The following is a 20,284-nucleotide window of genomic DNA, read 5'->3' on the forward strand; positions in this document are numbered from 1 at the left end:
AAAACCACAAAATAAACATTACTTCTTTGTCTTAAATTGTGTCTATAAAATTGTCTAGTACATGTTTTGGCCAACAGAGAGTTTGCCTTGATGAAGTGAAAAAAGGTGCAGAGATGCAAGTGTAAAACTTCCAGAGATCAAGCACAAAGGATGTGTGGACAAAGTTGGGCATGCATGGTGATGATATGCCTGTATTTATGATGTGTTTTAGCCTTGTCACAATGAAGAAAATCTGTGCAAGTATCCCTACAGCCAACCAGATTTTAGAGCACCCTGTCCTGAAACATCAAGAAACAGCTCAGTTCTGCCCAGATCTCAGCAGGAGCTGCAGCAGCCAAGAGTCATCATGGCCTGTAAAGCAGAGGCAGCCTAAACTCAGCGAGTGCCTCAGAAAGTCTGTGAGCCTGATGGACTTGTGTGATCCCTGGCAGCTGCCAGAAATGTGAAATTACTTTATACTTTCAGGTATCTTTGAAATAGGAAGTCTTTGAAATATGTCTTTTATGAGACCTCTGTGTAGCAGACATAAGATTACCTCTCTAATGGTGGCACATGTACTTCTATTGTGAAAATCAGACAAAGCAGGCAAATGACACCAAACTACACAAGATAAATACTGTAAGCAGCTGCAATAGAACAATCACAAGCAATTTTAGAAATGAAGAGCGCTAAAAGAAAAGGGGTAAGTCAGAGGATACACACAGGGAAAATGCAAAACTGTGGATCATTTTCAGTCTTGTTATTTCTCATAATGTCTTTGTTCTTGACTCTCCCAAATATATTCTTTACATTTGGGAAAAAAAAAAAAAGATAATAAATTATGGCTCTCCCATGATGAAAGGTTGGAGAATAATAACATTGAAAGGGGATGGAGTTTAAAAAAAAGGAGGAAGGAAAATATAGGTTTTGGGCAATAGTTTTTAATTTATTTAGTAAGGTTTCTAAAAAAGTCCTGCAGCTTTGCTCTGTAATATCTCCCCAGGTAACTTGATTAATTGATTTTTGCAGTTTCACAGGCAACAGGAGACATTGTGATCTTGTATTTGCTTCAGTAATTGAATGGGAGAAAGGAAAGCAGTTAGTGAAATACATTTATTTATGCACTGCTCCTCAATATTCTTACTGCTCTTTCATGTTTTTCTCCTTTTGGTCATTATGCACAGTAGAGTTAACCTAGAGAGTTTGCATCATCAAGAGCATTTCAGAGCTATAATGCATCACTAATAATGACACTGACTATGTCTCTGGGTCTTAAGGGCTCTGCAGAGCTAACCATCCGATCCTCCACGCTACATTTGAAGAGATAATATTGTTCCTGTTGAAGGTTATTCTGCTGCCAAGCCAACTTCTAGGGAGGATGAGAAAGGAAAGGTGGTTGATGCCATCTTCATTTCCACTGGCATCTTTACTATTGAATCACAATGGACACTACATTATTGAAAAGTTGTGATATTAAAATTAAGAATTTGCAATATCTGCGTCATAGCCAACTCCTGATTCAACTGATAGCTCTGAGACAGGCAGTTACTGTCTTTAGAAGTGTTTAGTAAACGCTGGACTGTTTATCTAGAGTACATTTTTGCTGTTCATCTATATCACATTGATGGCAGATGTTAGAAGGATTGACTTCCATAACTCCTGGAATACTTGGAAGCAAAAAATCTTGAATCAGGAGCAATAGGTATGAACTCAGGAGCCAGAGCCAGGGTACCCCTGTCCAAGGACAGCTCTGACATCAAATGCAATGTAGGGCAGTCTCCTCTTGCAAGCAAGATGGCATTTCCATACACTTATTGATTCCCCAACCAAGAATTGGGAATGTGTCTGCTGGGATTTTTAGGTTGATGTTCTTGACTTTGGAATGATAAACTTGAAGCCAACAAGGGAAATCACTCTTTTCTCTCTCACATGAAAACACACTTATGTATTTTTAAATCTTCATGCAAAAATTCTAGGTAAGCCATGATTTCTCTATTGCTGGTGAACAGTCCCTGGCAGCCCACAGGGTTCAGGTGGTTAAAACCAGTGTCATTAGATTTTGTTGGTGTGTAACACCATACTGCAGATAGAAGCATTACCAGTGAAAAAAGTACAGGATTTCCTTAAAAGGGAAGATGAAAAGTTTGTGAAAGGTGACTGCTATTGTCTTTAGCTGTTCCAGAATGAGCATACTCTACTTTGTCTACCTATCTGAAATAACTGTGAACAGATCTTACCAATGAGGGAAATTATTCAAATGATCTAATGACCTGACTTAGATTGATACTAAAATTCTGGTTCTCTCTGCCCAAGTTAGCAAAGAATGGCATGTAGCAGAAAATGTGGGCAGCCCATGGCAGAGAGAGACCTAAGGACATACCTCCCTGAATCAGAGCCAGAACATTTTAGGCCCTGCAGAAATCCAAATTATAGCAATAGACAGTTTTCAAAACAAAACAAAACAAAAAAAAAAAAAAAAAAAAAGGAAATATTTTTGGTGAGGGATTGAGGGATTGCTTGGAGCTCTGCCTCCTGAAATGAGATATTCACTTTTTTCTCAGAGACAGGGCTGTCTGTCTCACACTGTGAGGCTGTATTTCACACTGGAAACAAAAGCTCTGGGGCCTCATGCTGTCTGAAGAGGAATTTGACCAACATGCTCATAACTGAACATGCCTCAGTACATTGAATCTGAGTCTGGAACGTGTCCTTCAAAGCTGCTGCAGTGGTTGAAATCAGTGTGTTGGGGACCATCTGCAGACCCTGGGGAGGTGTGTGCTGCCCTGAGCCTGTGCCTGTGGCAGCACTCCATAATGAGATCCCCAGGAATCATGTGCTCCTGCTACAGGTACAACCTGGATTCAAAATTACCTGTGGCTGGTGATAATCTGCCTTGATCCCATGGCAAAGTGGGGATGGCACATTTAAAGATAAGGTACAGGCATTGGCTTGTAACATCATGAAAGGCAGACAGGTTTAAGCAGTGAACAGGGAATGATTATTCACTGTTTCAGGCAATCCCAGCACTAGAGACAGCAGGTTTGAAGCAATAAAAGGGTGCACTTTTTGACAGCACTCTACATCACTCCTTGTTCCTGGCTGTTGTTGAGATCAGAAGTATCAGTGGGCTCTGGAGAGGACAAGACAGTTCTGTTGATGCCTAAGAAATATGATGATTCAGGTCCAAGCTCTAGCAGAGTAAATTTTTGCTAGGGCTGGAGGATATACCAAGGGGAAGATCCCTATTTAAATGTCCTTTTTTAAAAAGCATCATTAACAAGTGCTGAAGACCATGTATAGAGCTAGGCTTCCTATTTCTAATCCTCTGTGATATTTCTTACATTCTTAGGTACAATTTCTTACATTCTTAGGCAGTGCCTTCTGGGGATGAATAGGGTGGTTCTTTCCTTGCATGTTCAAGATTAGACCTTCCTCAGAGACAGATGATTACTTTACCCACAACTCCATTCCAAAGGTGCATAGTGCCTTTGATAAGTTTTTCTAGTATTAGTTCATTGATCACAAACCACAAAAATAATGTCTGTATGCTAACAATCACCCGTTGAAAATGCAGGTATATTTAAACTGCATGGCTCCCTTTGTAAAGAAGGCCTAAGGGAACCTGAAACAGGATTTGTATCCATTTCAGCTGGTGGAACTCTGCCTATTGATACAGCACAGTTGGGAAGCAGTGCTCCCACAGGATGCTCAGTGAGCAGAAAACTACAGGGATAAGCAACCCACTTTTCTACCTTGCCAGCATTCTCCTGGGCTCCTGTTAAATTGTTAACACAGGAGAAGATTTTTCCACTTGTTCAGATCAAATCTCTGAAGCTCTTTAAAATATGGAATTACTCCAGAGGTACATGTGTGCTATAGGCTTTAGTGGGATTTAGACCACTATACTGCAAGTGAACACAGAAATATGGATGAATTTAAATTAGTTCATATTTTAAAAAAATATTTAAAGATTCGAATAGTAACACCTAAAACATTTTCTGTGTACCAAGAAAAAAATAGCTGCCTTTTCACTGGAGCATATGTTTGACCAAAGGGAGAACTGGGTAGGATGACCCTGAAAACAGTGACATTTTCTGTTTCTCTTTCAGAAAACGTAGCTTACCCTGTCCGTGTGAGCTGTTTTACAACCCACGCAGGCATGAAGCTGTCTTGGTGTTACAGTAGCAATAAGAAAATGGTGTTACAGTGTTTTTCTTGTACAAACTTCCTACATTACCTAAAAATAACTAAGTAGCACATTTGGGGACTATTACGCAGGAGGTGCCTGCACAAGCTCATCGTGTGCATAATATGTTTCCTCTGTGTGTGTGTATGCTTCTCACATGTCTTCCTGAAAATACAGCCTTCCTGGGAGCTATTCTGAAGGGTTTTCAGGATTTTTTTTGCCTTTGCTAAGATCTGTAATTGCCTGCCTTCACTGTGCAGCAGAATAGTGTGATGCCCATGTGATGCTCAGCAGCAGAAAATAGCAGCTGTGCTTCTTCACTCCTCCAGCAGCTCTTCCCCTTGGTGGTGCACCACAACCAAACCAAGGCCAATCAGCAACAACAAGGGAAAAACACCAAATTCCTCCCACTGAGTGGCTCTAATAGGGCAACATGGCAGCATGTGTCTGGCTGGGAAACAAACCAATCTGGTAGGTGATACTAAAACATTGCTCATTTGGTTCAGAAAGGTTCCCTCCCTTTTTTTTTCTTAAAGATTCAAGTTGTGCTACAATAAGCAGGCAGGATAACACACAGTAATTGCTTCTAGGTGACAAATGGAAGGGCTTACTGAGGGTTATTAATTCCTAACTGCCCCTCTTGGGCTTCCTGGTGTTTGGAAAACTTCTCAACTCCTTCAAACCCAGCAGGACTTTCCTCCAGCTGTACAGTCATGGGCTCAGAGAGTTGGTTGAGTTGTAAGAGCCCAAGAGAATACTAATTAGCCAAGAATGGTTAATTTTTAGGTTATAACTGGTTTATTTAAGCCTGGTTAATCAATTCTCTATTTGATGGTTCTGTGCAGGGCTAGGAACTGGACCTGATGATCCTTGTGGGTCCCTTCCAGCTCCCTTCTGTGATTTCACATGAGGACTTGCCAATAGTTGCAAAACCACCTCCTTTCCACAAGTGCTCCTCCACTGTAGATATTTTATTTTTGAACTTTATTGTTTATCTATAGAGAAAAGGGACTGCTTACTTAAATTGTCTTCATCCTCCATGGTGGTTGGGCCAGGACTCAGGTACTTGAAGGGTGCTATGAAGGTTGACAGTATGCTGAGTTTTTCTAGAAGAAAACAGAAGAAAAGGTACACATAAAATAGGTGCTCAGTCAATGTATTCACATCTACTTCATACTTTTTCTCAGGGCAAAACATCTTGGTAGGTCTGTTTGGTTTTAGGACCTGAAGGAATCACCTGAAGTTGTGTCAGTGAAGATTTAGGCTGGATATTAGAAAAAGGTTCTTCCCTCAGAGGGTATTTGGGCACTGACCCAGGGCAGTGGTCACAGCACCAGCCTGACAGAGTTCCAGAAGTGTTTGGACAGTGCTCTCTGGCACTTGATGTGACTCTTGGGGATGATGCTGTGCAGGGCTGGGGGTTGGACTCCATGATCCTTACGGATCCCTTCCAGCTCAGCACATTCTCTGATTCTGTGACTATACAGCACCACCACAGTTTACTGAACCTCGATGCATTTTTTACAGCTGGCACATGCAAACACCAAACACACATTCCTCCTGGTTTCTGCCCCCATGTAGTGTTTATTGACTGTGCCTCCCAGCAGTGGTGCCTGAGCACTGCAGAGCAGGGGATGCTTGACCTGGTCCAGCTGGGAATGGGGTAGGCAGTCAGCCCTGAGAGAAGGGACATGAGCACTGCTCTAATGGATGAGATCATGTACTTCACTTGTTTCCTCTCCACAATGGAGGCTAAACCAGAATTCTTAAGAGAAAACTCAGTGATGGATGGCACAAAAGACTACCATGGTTTGTAATTCTACCAGTTTTTGATATGATTTTTGGAAAAACCTTATGGTGTGCCCAGAAAGCTATTGTTCACTCAATAAGAACACTCTTGAAATCCCTCTTGTGTGTTCATATTAAGTGCTTTTAACTGCAGTTTCTGTTTAGCCTGCAGATAGTGTATGGCAGAGACATTTAATTCCAATGCCACCATCAGACTCTGCATTAGAGGCTAGGGCAGATTCAGCAAAATGAGAACTCATACTGACTTATACTAGGCTAATATTTGGCTCAGGTCTTATCTACAGGGAAAAGCTGAAGTTAACACAAACACTAGAAACAGATATATACTTAAGTGTTTTATTTCCTTTGATAACTAGTTTGTTTAGCTGAACGTTTATTTTTTTTAAGGCTGAATTCCTTCTGACACACTATGGAGACTTTATTAAGGACCAACAATAGCAGAGTGTCTACTTGTCAGAAGAAAGAGAAACACATCTAACAAAGGTGATCCACAGCTTTAAAGAACTTTGTTGCTATTCTAAAGTCTTTCTCTGTTTAGAAAGCTCCAGCTATGGCTGAGGAAATAGGCAGCTGAGACTCACCTATTTCCTCAGTGAAAATGCTCTGCATCCTGCACATTGTGAACAATGTTGGCCTCTCATCCTGTGGCAGAAGCATCAATGAATTCTTTCAAGTGACACAAGAAATAATATTTCCATGGGAAATTTCCTTATCATTGACAAAATATTTCTCTGATTTTCCTCAAACTACCTGCCTGCTAAAGTACCACTGGTCTAGAAGGTATTCCAGCTGAAGAGCTCTTTAAACTTTTTCAGCAGCCCATCAGTTAGCTTTTTGGCCTGGTTCTTCCTACATTTGCAAACAATCCTTGTTTTTGTTAAAGACTGTTATCAGAACCCATCAAAAATGACTGCATATATTTGCCCTTGGCTGGGGAACATTACAGCTCAACTCCATTATGGGAATTCACTGTAAAAGCTGACTGCTCTTTGTTAAGTAAATACAATAAGCAGAATAAAAGATTGCCTGAAGAAAATCTTTTTCCGTCCAGAAACCTTTCAGCCCAGACTAATATATAATTAGAGCACAAATTAGCCTCCTTCAATTGCAATTTCATTATGGGATTTCAGTGATGTCAGAACCAAAAGAATGAAGCTATTTATGAATGCTATAGCCAGAAGATTTTTCTAAGTGAATTCTTTGACACTTTTTTGCTAAGGCATCGCTCACTGAGAAATGTGGTGTCTCTGTACGACGTCTCACTGTGTGTGAGACTTTGGGTTGTGATCCTGATAAAGGCTGGTATTCACTCCTGACTTCCTCAGCTGGTTTCTTTGATTGAAGTGAAAAGAGCGTAGGCTTTTGGGACTGAATCCAAAGGCTGCATTTGGTAAGGGAAATGCTTCAGATGATAGACACAGGATCAGGGCAGCCCTTGGCTGTAGTAGCAGCAGTGACTGTTGTGTCTGGGTACTGAGATCCTAAAGTGTGTGTACTGCACCTGTGCCTGACTGCTGACAGCCTTCAGACCTTCAGGATTAACCCTCAGGACACTGATGTCACACACAAACATAAATCTTTGCTGAGAAAATATTCTCACTTCTCATAGGGAGTTAGCCCATTAACCAAGCACTATGGAAGTGCTTTCTTGCTGCAGTGGCTAATGCTTACTCCTGCCACCAATCAAAATGCAAATCCATTTAGTTTTATACTAGGTAAAGGGATATTTTATGATTTAATTCTGTGTAATTGATAGGTGAAATTTACAACGTGGATTTAAAATTCATCAATTTAATTTTTATTTTGTCTTAAGGGATCCTTCAACCATCTTAAGTTTTTGTTGGTACTGTTTTCCACTTGTTCCCAGAGCCCATGCTGGTGACTTCACTTTTTGTGTGGCAGAGAAACAGGATGTGAAATTTGCTGCATGCTTAGAGCAGCAATGGATGGGATTGTGTCAACCAAACAAAGGCAGGTCCTAATAACAGAATATACTTCTATCAATACCAGTGATAAAGATTATAATTCAATATGTCAATCCATTGGCTAAGCAAGGGAACATTTAGTATGTGTCTAAATGGGAGGAGGAGGAGGGAAGGATTTTGAGTAAGCTCTGTAAAAAGAGAAAAGCTGCAGTATACACACTGACTGCACAGAGGAATTATTGACCCAGAGAAGGAGGAAAAGATAAATGACAGAATAATTATTGAAGGTATTTACAGGGAAATAGTCAGGTTAGGTTTAAAATTATTGCTATTATTGTGCACTTCCATCTTTTGCACATTATTGCCTGCTGCTGTACAGACCATGAGGTCCTTCAGCTTTATTACCAATGGTGAAATTCAGGGTTAATTGTCAAGATTAGGAGACTTGTATAGTCATACTTTATGGTCCCTGGGTAGGCTAATGCCGATCATAATTAGCCTTGTTTCCAGCAATTTGATGAAATCTTATGAATAAGAATAAAGGATGAGGTTGGATTTGAAAAAATCATAGAGGAAAATGCCATGAAAGCCTCCTTCTCATTCTCTTTTCCTGACATGACTTCGCTCTTTTTTTCCCCAAAAAGAAGCAATAATAGGTAGCCCAAAACTAGAGCAGCTATTTTTACTTTATAATTGTAAATGATCTCTGTATTTGTCTGAGGAAGTTGTTTTTTAAGGTTAGGAGAGAGGGTTTAAGCAGAAAAAAAAAAAGACATTTCAAAAACTCTTTTCTACAGAAACGCAGACTATATGACCCTACATTTATTAGAAGTAATACATGAAGGTATTATTGCTAGCATTAGAATTGTACCCAAAGTCTCTGATGCCATGAAGAAGAGGTTTCATAAGGGCCTACATGGACACAAGGAAAGCTTTATTTACAATGGAAATTGAGAGACAAAGAGCAGGTATAGTAGAATTTGTCTTAGCTGCCCTGGAACACTATTGCAAGATGATAGCATCATATTTTGTAGTGCATTCACTATAAAAACAGTCTTCCAAGTGGAAATGTGCTCCAGTACTGTAAGCACAAAAATCATAATTCTGAAGAGAAGCCTGTTACAGGAAGGAAACCCCACTCTGCTGTTTTGGGGTGGAAAAGGATTTCAGTTCCCTCTTCCAAGGATGTATTTTCCAGCAACAGTAAATAGTTAACACAGAATCATGAACAGTGTTTTTACAGTAGCCATAAGAATAATTAAAATAAAAAAAAAACCCCATGGAGCAAGATATGTGTTGCATGAAATACAGAATGAAATACAGAAAATGCTTTAGTACAAATGATTCAGCAAAGCCTGGCACAAAAGGCAGGCAAGTTTCCATTAAAATCTGCTTTTTTTGTGAAGTTGCTCTTGCCCTGGGGATGCAGTCAGAAGGCTGGTCACAGGTCCTGTAAATACACTTTTATTGTGAAGACAAGAATGCACATATACAGCTATAAACACCTTTGTGCCCTTCATACCTATCAGTATTTGAAGGGCACCAGACAATACTGCTTGATCATCAACTCTAGGAAGTTCTTTCACTCTCAATCACCAGGAATAAAAGCAACAGGAACAGCAGGAGCTCAACACTTTTAAAAATCAGCCCTTATACATGTTGGACAAATTGTTTAGCTCTGAGAAGAGCAGACTGAGTGGGGTCATAACAGCAGCCTGCAAGCACATAAAGAGCTGCTGCATGGAAGAACAGGGTAAGCTGTGTTCCATGTGCATTAACAAACCAGAAGTAATGGACTTAAATTGCACCAAGGAAAATTCACTTTAGACATTAAAAAACCCTTCCTAACAGTAGGGATAGTGCAGTGCTGGAATAGCTTGTCTGGTGGGGAGGTGCTGAGGGGCTGTAGGGAGACAGCTGGAATCTGCAGGGGATTGCACTTCCTTTATAGGAAGGGCCCGTCCTTTATACTCTCCCATCTCTACAGACTCCAGCAGAAAAACTTGCCCTGACCATGAGATCCTGCAGCAGGTTCTAGCTCAAACTTGGAAAAGTGAGCAGTGTTTGCTGGTATTTGCAGAAGTTTGTGGCATGCTCTTTTGCTTGGCAGCTAATGAGCACTATTAATAGTTGCTTTTCAAAAATGCAACTTTCAAACACAAGAAGGATTAGACAGATGGATACCAGTGGTTTGCCAGATCAGAGTTAACAATGTTTTACTGAATTAGTTTCATTCTCATATTCAAATTAATTACCATAAACTACTTTACTTTTCAGAGGTCCCTTCAATTGTATTCTTTTAAAAATACAATGCAGACATTATAGACCAGTCCGAAGTAATTAATTTGGTTTGTATGGAGTATGAAATTACTCAGAAAGGGACAAATATGATGCAATAGTGTAAACTCAGCTGCAAAATCTCTTGGAAAAAACCTTATTTTTTCTCTAAAGCAGTATTTGAAGCTACTTGAATAGTTACATTTTTAAAGTTGTGTTTCACCCTTAAGGAGGGGGAATACAGGGAAAAGAGAGCCTGCACATCAGGAGATGATTCTTTATCTTCCTTCCTATATCTTAGTCAGTTCAGGCTTGGGCTGACATTGACTGACAGGATGAAGAGGTTCTTAATGCAAAAGAAAAATATGGCAGATTTCTGGAAAAAAAAAAAGTCGTTAAACCACAGCACTTATTGGGAAGGCTCACAGCCTTCTAAGTTATGGCTTGTATGGCCACCATGCTGTATCATTTAATTTAAGCAACTGGTTTGTAGATAGGGATTTACTTACATGGTGTCAGAATCAGCCCTTACAGCTCAGTTTGAGAACCAGCTGTTGAAGCAAAAGTTTCTGAGTGTGCAGGGCTTAGTAGCATTGCCCAAGTGCTTTTTGCTTCACAGGCAAGCAGGCAGCCTCTGTGTGATGCTTTTATATCCACACTGACAAAGCTGTCCCCATGAATTACCACCACAGTTCCACTGGGGCTGGGAGGGTCTCTGTCCATCCCCCCCAGCCATGTTCAAGCTGGAAATGTGGCTGCCCTAAACCCCTTCAGAGGGCTGATGTTTGTATGGACAGAGCAGCAGCTTTGGCTGCTGCAGGAGCTCCAGTTTGGTGCCTTGCCTGGGATAAGCTCAAGCCTGAGTATATTTGCAAGGGGCTATTGGCACACACCCATTCCTGCTTGGTTTGACTTTTCCTCTCTCAGCCCTGCTCTGTGTGGTCCTAAATCAGAGCTCTGCTGACATCATGGACCCTTGAGAGCCATCAGTCAATGCAACTGGAACAGCAAACCTGGCTGAGCAGTCCAAGGGGGGAAAAAGAGCCTTTGAACTGGAGAATACGAAAGGGTTAAAATATGAATGACTGTTCCTGTCTGTAGCTGTGATGCTTGGCACCCCTGAGAACATGGCTTTTGAGGTGGGCAGTCACTAAAGGTCTGCTTTTTATAATTGGTTTTGAATCCAGAGCATTTGCTGTGATTTCCCACCCTGGCCCACGTGGGAACTGTTAAGGAAAGCTTTCCTTGGAGGTAGCAGAGAAATATGCAGGGAGAAAAACCTTCTGGTTGAATATGATTTTTGACTGGAACAATTTTCTCAAAAACAGGGACAAAAGGGACTATTCAGATTAAGGAATTTAGGTTTTTAAAAGTTAAAAAAAAAAATTCATCATTACTTTATTTGTTCTCTGCTTCAGCAAGGACCTGAAACAAAGATGTAAAATATCAGAGCACATTGTTTTTAGTCTGATAACTAAAGGGAAGACAAAACCAGGGAACATTTTGGTAGTCAGCATTTAGGAGAAGGTTTTCAGCTGCTCAAAGCAGGTTGTGCCTCGAGTTAGAAGTCAGAGGTGTGAACCTGGAGCCATGAAATCTTCCTCTGAAACAGGGCAGCAAGCTGTTCAGTACCATGCAGTGCCCAAGCACCTGCTTCTCTGCCTTGCCTGGAAGTGGAACAAGGCCTGCCAAGTGCAGGGGTCTTCTGTAGCTAGATCTACTTGCTGCCTGTATAATTTTTTTTAAGTAGTTCTTGGAGCAGAGAATATCTTTTTTCTCTACTCTTGTTCAGTGCTTAGCAAAATGGGTTCTGTGTCCAAGAGGAGAGCTCTGAAATGCAATTACATTAAGTAGCAAGAACAGTTTATGGTATTGTGATACTGCAGAGAACATTGACTGTGAAACATCAGTTAGCTCAGGGGCCTGGCAGCTGGACTAATCCTCTGTGCATCCTGTCCCAGCTGTCTGCTGACCCAGAACTGCTACCTTGGAATGCTATTGGGGAAGCTGTGTGAAATGTTTTACCAGGGCCAATCCAACACCTAACAGGCCCATGCCCTGGGCTCTGGCCCCTCTGCAGCCCACCAGTGCCTCCACACAGGGCTGCACCCATTTAATCTGAGGCCAAAGTAACTTCTGCCTTATCACTTAGGAAGCAGAAAGGACCAGCAAAAGCCCCGTGCATGTGATTTGCATGGATTCATTCAATATGGTCTGAGGTACACAAGGATATGTTTAATTGATCACATCATGCATTAGGACATAATTTCTTTCTACAGTGGCATGTCCTGCAGCTCTCCTGCATTTCTGGAATGGAGACAGTGGGGTTTAGCTGCAGATTTACCATGAATTCAAATGGGCACTTGTATAGACAAATCTCAGGGGCTGTACTTTGGTGTTCTGTACCAGCCCACTCCAAGCTCCTTCACTATGGAAGACTCTATGGAATGAAATGTGTTGTGTTGTGAAATATTAGTTTCTTATTACTTCCAGTAAAGAGCAAAGTAAGTAAAAACACAAGGTGGTAGATGGATTTTTAATAAGAAAGGCAATGTGTCTGTGTTTTGTTCTCTGTTAGATTCCTTGGAAATCAATTTGAAATCTAGTTCAGCCTAGTAAAATTAGATCTAAAACTATTTAATTTTGTTGCTAGAGTGTTTCTCTCTCCTGATGCCTTGCTTGAGGACACACAGAGATAAAAACTCTTGAGTTATTATCAGTTTATGTGAATCTGTCTGCCTGTGGAGTGTACTATATTATGTATTTCTAAGTGATCTGGCTGTGGCTTGGAAATTGCAGTTTAAAATCCACTTCTTAGCAAGCTCCGTATGCTATTTGAACATTCATTTTGGAAATATTTTTATTTTGCTCTCTACAAACTATGACATGCTTTTATTTCCTCTTCTTTTTTTATCCCTATTTTTTTTGGGATGTCATGACTTTAGAAAACAGGAGAAACACAGAGAAAATAATAGCATGAAACCCACCTGTTCCCAATGTGGGCTGACTAGAGATGCAAGAAGACCACAAAAACAGCCAGTGGATTTATTAAGCATACAATAAATCAGTGTGATTAACTATGACTATTTGATTGTATGCCAAACAGGATTACCAAAGAGAAAAGTCTTCAGTCATATGGGTAACTAGTTTGGCCAGTACCAGGGTGAGTGGGTTAGTTTCTCATCAGCCTGTGTCTATGTTCAAATCTGCACTACTTAAGGAGACTTTGCTAAGCTGGAACAGAAAACTGTATGAAAGTCCTTGATTTGGGTTAAGGGAGGTTTGCCTATCACTAATTTAAACCTGTCAACTAAATTATGATTATGTGAAACATGAGTGGTCTAACCCAGAGTAGCACAGTTAGTAAAGGTACTTAAAAGGATGCCTGGAGCCAGTGGAGCTGAGGGCTGGGGAGAAAAGCAGCTGCCTTTGCAGGCAGGAGTACAGACTAAGGCTCAGCACTGTCCATGCACAAGGACAAGGAGGATACAAAGCTTTGTGCTGCACTACCTGATTTTGAAGGGTTTTGCCACCTTCTGAAACCAGCAGTCCACTCAGGTAGACAAATTCTAAGGTGGGTCTGAGCTGCTAACACCAAGTCTCAGTTTTCCAAACTCTGTCTCCAAGTTCAGCCATTATCTGCTGTAAGAAAGGCTGAACAACCCCAGGAGGGACTGATCTCATTGGCATGGACATGTACAAATAAATGCCAATGGGATAAATGCAATAAAGCCCTCCCAGCAGGTGCCTATTGATTTTATCTGGGACATGGATTTAGGCTAAAAGACTAACTAGTGGATGTCCAAAGTCAGGAGACATGATTTCTACACTACCTTCCTGGGAGATCCTGACCTGTGTTATCACTGCCTGTGGCTGCATTACAAGGTGCAGAAGGGGATGTCCTGCTTCCCTGAGCATTGCAGCCCCTGCAAGAATGCTCTTCTATTAACAGGATTTCTTGGTACTTTCAGTCCTTGATCTGTGCATAGGTTTGGGTAATGAAATGAATGGTATGTTACTGAAAGGAGGTCAAAACTCCTTAATGGTCACAGAACTCCCACTTAAGGCACTCAAAGATCTGCAAACACCATGAGTTACTACATGGAGAAGTAAAGATATTTGTGTAGGTGCAATATGGATGGACAGCTAAGGATGTATTTTATACCCTGTAAAATGATAGCTTCACTGTAGAGTGAGTCACCCAACATGGGCATAGCAATGGGCTTCTCCTCAACACAACACAGCTCTTTCAGTTCTTTTAAGGTTTCACTTGCAGTTCAGGTTTCATCTGCAGTTAAGCCCACAAATGCAGATGCAGAGCTGTCCACCTCCTTTCCAAAAGTGGCTGTGGGACTGATGTGGAACAGCCCCAGCTGAGTGTAGACACTGCCTGTGAGCACTCCTCTGTGATCTGTAACCCCCTCCCTCCCAAAATGAATGTCTGCTAAACGTTGGGAAGTGAATGGCCTGCATCAGAAAGCTCCAGCTGGCAATTAGTGCTGAAAGGCTTCTTAAAATCTCTTCTCTGTTCATCTGCTGTAAGCAGCCAAGTATGACCTCTCCCTTTTGTACTTCCATAATAATAATGCAAATTTAACCTGATTCCTGCCCAGATTTATCCTTGGTAACATGAGGCAGTGTTGTGTTAACTAATCTGTCTATGGGCAGAAAGTTAAAGGCATTACCATTACAGTTTAGGGTGATATAAGAGGGTTGAGACTTGTAGGGCTTTCTCAGGAAAGATGCTACTGAGAGAAGTCAGGTCTGCTAATTGAGCCAGTTATTGAACTATTTAGGCATTTAAATTCTCATTTGACCCCTTGGGAGCTGAGACAGCTAGAAGGGGTTAGGGGCTGTCCTGGGTCTGTCCTGGGTGCTGCTGGTATTACAGTGCCTTTGACTGAAAAGCAGCTCCTTCAGTTTCACCTGTTAAGGCATGACCCTTCAATATTTATTAAACTTTCCATCACTGCTCGTAGAGAGTCTTAACATCTCAGGTTCATCACTGATACTTTGTTAGTATTTTCTTTTTTACTTTTTCAGTTTTTATTCAATCCTAGGACAAATGGCTTCAAATCTTTTTCTCAATTAAGAGCGGTGAAAAAGGAAAAGTTTGCTAGAGCTTTACAAAGAAGGCCAAGTTTTCAGAGTGATGCAAAGGGAGCTTGACACCTGACTCCCATCAACAATAATAATGGGGGTTGTGCATCTAACTCTTTCTGCATTGTGCTGACATTGTACCCTTGAATGTTAGTACAGTTCAATAATTCTCCAAAGATGAGGCAGCTTATTTTCTCTGCCATTGCTGCTTTGCTGGCATTTTTATGGCATTCCCAGAAGTACTACCTGTCAGAGTTAGTACTTCCAAGGCTGGCATTGCTTTGGGGTGATTGAGGATTGATGTAATTAAAGAGAAGGCAGTCTACTGCTTGCCCGTGGGTATTTTATATTAAACATTTCACTGCACAGCTACGATTGATGATTTAAATGATGACAAAGTTGGGCTGCTCTGTATGGGCAACAGCAATTCAAACCATGAATTCAGGGATGTGCAGCCTCTATTTTATGCTCAAAATTCTGAGAGTGCTGCAGAAACAGAGCTTTCTAGGAAAACTGCAACTTCCTCAAGAGGCATTTAGCAACAAAGGTGTACCTGCCCATGGCAGGGAGCTTGGAACAAGGTGGCTTTTAGGGACCCTTCCCAACCCAAACCATAATATGGATAAAACCACTGAAAACTTGCAGAAACTTGCCACAGGAAGGAATAGGCCCAGTTACATCTAGGGGTGAGTAAGACCATTATTTGGGAACAATTTGGAAAAGAATAGGAAAAAAAAATAGAATATTACATCATTAAATAAATCCCCTGGTGCAGTTGTTGTTGTCTTAAGTGGGATTATCTGATTAAATCTACACATGCTTTTGTGCATATCAACATCTGGAGCAGACACTGTAGGTTTTCTTTAATAGTCAGTGAATAGTCAATATAGCCTATGACATTAAAAAGCATTGATTTTTTCCTAAGGTAAGTATGTGTTAGCTCTGCTCTGTACCTTGAACATATTAAAAACACACACAAAATATCAGACATATTATTATCTCAGTGTTTACCCCTTAACAAAATGATGAAGTGTTAAAATCCAACAGGAAGGCTGCTCTTTAACACTGCAGACAGAGTTTGTTAAGGAGAGTCTGGAAACATAAACCAGCTCTTTGTGCAGAAAGAAGAGGAATCTCTTTCCTCTCTTCCCTGCTATAATGTCCATAAACTCCAATTACATTTATAACTTTGCATTAAATTAAATATGTTATTTTACACAAGCACTTAAAAAGTCCACTAAATATCCAATAACAGTTTTCTTTATTCCCTTGTTAGCAGCTGCCATGGCAGCAGGACTCGCACAAGAATGAAAGTGATTTAGTGCATTGATTTGCAGTTGGCACGGCCCTCTGTTCTCAAACAGAACTGATTAGCTTAGCAGGAAAGTGCCATTTACTTTTATCGTGTTTCTTTCCTTCTCATCTCCCTTCAGTGGCTGCCAAGAGGAACAGAGGAGCTGTAACCTCCTGAGCAGGTTGCTTGCTTTCTTCAGCTCCAAATTCTGCAATTCTGAGGACTCATTTGACTGGATAGTGCTGTAGCATCAATACAGATGCCAGGGTTACTGCTTCGGTGTACTGAAAACTGGTCCCACTGAGCTCTTTCAGGCTCTTCCTACACAAAATTAACCCTGACTAGGAGAATCCCCTATGTGTCCAAAAGTGCCATCTAAACCAGGATTTTAGATGTTTTTTCACCATTTACTGGTAGAGCAAATTAGGACAGCAAGGGAAAATATCTAGCTGGGAAGGTTTCTCTTGAGTATCTGACTTTTGCTTCATAAACTGACTGCAGGGCTTGCCTTCTAATACATAACATTTGAAGGACTGTGTACACACTTCTGCACCTCTGATCTTCCATGTATTGAAGATGCTGGGGAAACTCTTGATTCACCAGTTAAAAGTAAAGATTTTCTGCAGTGCAGAATGGCCAACAGCTGCAATAAAACAGTGGGAGTCATTGAATTAGCAATTATTTTCCCTGGAAGACCAATTCATGACAAAAAGTTCAGTTTGCTTTGGCTAAGACTCCATCACTTCAGGGGTCAGATCCTCAGCTGGAGTGAGTTTCTGTGGCTTTATTGAACTCCATGAACATACACAGAGTCATGCCAGCTGAGGTCAGTGGAATAACACTCTTTCAAACCAGTTAAGGCTCTGATCCCATAAACTTGTCATGACTGTTCAGTCTCATTAGTCCTTTTCAGTTCTCTCTCAAACTTGTCAAAAATTCAACCATGCCTAATCTTCTTAGGGGTGTTACATATGTCCAAGTCTGTCTCTACTAAGAAATAATAAGGAAGAAAACCCAAAAGGAAAGGGTGAGAGGCTGAAAACCTGGTTCAGAGTTATTTCTGGAAACAAAGATTAAAAGATGAAGAGGGGAGAGAGAATCTCCTTCCTACTTTCTAGCTGAAATTCACTCAATAATATTAATCCTTTTGGACTCTTTACAGTTAGTGGAGATGAAGAAGCTAATCTCTGTCTCTTCTACACTGGAGGCTCCATTAGTTCTACTAAATAGCTGGTGCAGCAACAGAGAAAGGAGTACATACCATTTACCTCCCTTCTCCTTTGATCTCAGCAAGAGATTATAAAACAGCTCCCATATTCTGTTCTTTCATTTTAAAATGCAAAGCAATCTGTAACTTTCTTCCCTCTGGCACAGGAAATCCTGGTGAGGAGAAGGGCCCTTTACTAGAAAATGTATAGCTCACACTTTTCAAATGTATCTAACTCCATTAGTCATGTGAATTCAGTCTCCTTTATTCCCTTGTATGAGCCATCTTTCCTCCTTCCACAACAACAAAGAAAATCCTCTCTTCTGGTAAAGCAGGAGTTATTTGAACTTCACTGATTCAAAAGACTGCAGTATCTGCCATAGCTAATGAACTCCAGGCAAACCAGGGGTGTGCTGGCAGGGCAACATGACCACAGTCCTCTCCTAAACCACCAGAAAATAAAAAAGTTACCTCTTTGCAGGGCTGAAAGTACTGCAGATGTGGGTGTACTCCCTGTCAGCAAAACCTTGCTCTCTTGGTGCTCTATACCATTTGTTTTGCCACTAGTGGCAAACTTTAATAATCATCAGTTGAATTTTAGGATAAAATGACTCATGCCTTAAACTCCATTGATTGCAAAGGGATGTGTGCCTGGCTCAGATACAGAAGTAAACATTTGGTAAGATAAAACCAACATCATATGTCTGGTCATCCACAGCTCTCTCACAGTTACATCTGTGAAATGTTCTCCTTGGCTGTATTCTGGGTTTTCTTCCTGTGAAAACTCAGACACAAGGTGATATAAGAAGGGAAAATGGCACCAGGGTGTAGACAAAATCTGGTTCCAGAAGGTGGCTGAGGGTCCTACCCACTGCTGGATGGTAGAGAAATATAGATAGAGGTACACAGTTGTGGCCTCCAAAGTGGATCCTGTAACCCTGTATCAAAGCCTAAAAGAATTAGGTTTGGAGACCATCTAGCATCAGATGCCTCAAAAAGGGACACACAGTGACAGCCTTCTTAGTGTGGTTTTCATGAAAGTATTCACTTTCATGAAAGTAATAAATACTGAAGATTAGAGTGTATCCAAAGTCTATTTCCGTTCAGGGCTTGGGGAACTTGTTTGTGGATACTAGGAGGGACTCCTTCAGTTTGGTAATTTTTCCTGAGGACTGATGTCCAAGCCTGGCTTTTCAAACTGGTGGGAAATGGGAACAAGAATCAGCTACTTTAAAATGGGGTAGCTGTGGGTGACAGTGAGGGTAGACCCTTGTACCCAGGTGACACAGTCACTGCATTATCCAGAGCAGGACTTTGGACTGATGCCCTGGGAGGGCTGTGGGCAGGGTGGGGGAGCCATCCCTGCCCTCAGGGAGCACACAGTCAGCACAATGTCAGCACAGTCTGGCTACCTGCACATGCAGTTCCACTTCCATGTATGTTTTAATGCTGTTCTACACACATACTAACTTTTAAATTTGACCAGCAGGTTTTCAATATAGGAAGAAACAATAAGAGATATTTACCAGTAATCCTGCTCTTCCCTACTGCCACTGGAAGGCACTAATCTACCCAAAATACCAGTCCTTGCACCAAACACACTTAAGGACCATGCTCAACGAGGCCTTGCTTGGCTTCCAAGGCTTTTGATTAAAATATGCCAGGTTCTGATCCACAGCAGAGACTCTGGGAACTGCCACCACGTGGCTTCCCCCATGAGCACCTTGCAGCAGAGCTGGAGGCACAGGAACAGCCACCTCCATGGGCACTGGATCCCTGTCCTGAGCACAGCCCTTGGCTGATGGTGGCAGGGAATGGCCCTTGGGAACCCCCAAGGAGCTGGAACATTTCTGCTGGCAGCCAGTGCCAGAACAGGGAAGGGCTCAGGCTGCCATGGGGCTCATCTGAGAAACCCTGATGGGCCAGTCTGTGTCCTCATGTCCTGCAGGTGGCTAGTTCTTTGTTGTGCAGCTGAATGTAAATGCTAGGCCAGTGTAGCAAAACAATACTTCTAACCTCAGTCTTCACTATTGCAAATAGACTGTGCTCTGATTTCTTCAGTTTTGTAGTGTTGTTCAAATGGAACAAGTTCAAGTTGTTCAAATGTGGAATCCGGGACAGTGGGATGTATTGGGGGGTAACACCTGTAGTGCCATGGCTAAAGACCAAGATATTACAACCATATATATATTAACTTTTCCAAGGCATTTGATTGCCCAAGACTATTCAGAATGTCCAGGAGCATTTGTGCTAAGAAAATTGAAGCGCTTTGGCCTTAGCTGAGCTTCAACAGATAGATTTGCTTCTTATTTGTTAACAGGAGTTACGACGATAGAGAGAGGGAGAAAGAAAAGGCGACAAATTTGTCTCCAGAAGAAGCCATACAGTAAATCTCCAGTGAAGAGTTTTATGGGAAAAGGTCGATTTCCACTATTCTGCTTCCAGACCTTATAGATGGTTATCAGGACAAAGGTAATTATTTAACACTGGTGATTTAAATACAAACA

General features: G+C 41.3%; 1 protein-coding gene across 1 annotated transcript in view; it reads right to left on the reverse strand.

Moving 5' to 3' along the window:
- ADARB2 (adenosine deaminase RNA specific B2 (inactive)) overlaps positions 1-20,284 on the reverse strand; it is a 306,178-nt gene that overhangs the window by 103,578 nt on the left and 182,316 nt on the right. Inside the window, exon 2 of the mRNA XM_054642603.2 lies at positions 5,185-5,271. Within this exon, the coding sequence (XP_054498578.1) occupies positions 5,185-5,271 (87 nt within the window). The remainder of the gene's footprint in view (positions 1-5,184; positions 5,272-20,284) is intronic.

The sequence above is a fragment of the Agelaius phoeniceus genome, chromosome 1, assembly GCF_051311805.1.
Source record: "Agelaius phoeniceus isolate bAgePho1 chromosome 1, bAgePho1.hap1, whole genome shotgun sequence".
NCBI lineage: Eukaryota > Metazoa > Chordata > Aves > Passeriformes > Icteridae > Agelaius > Agelaius phoeniceus.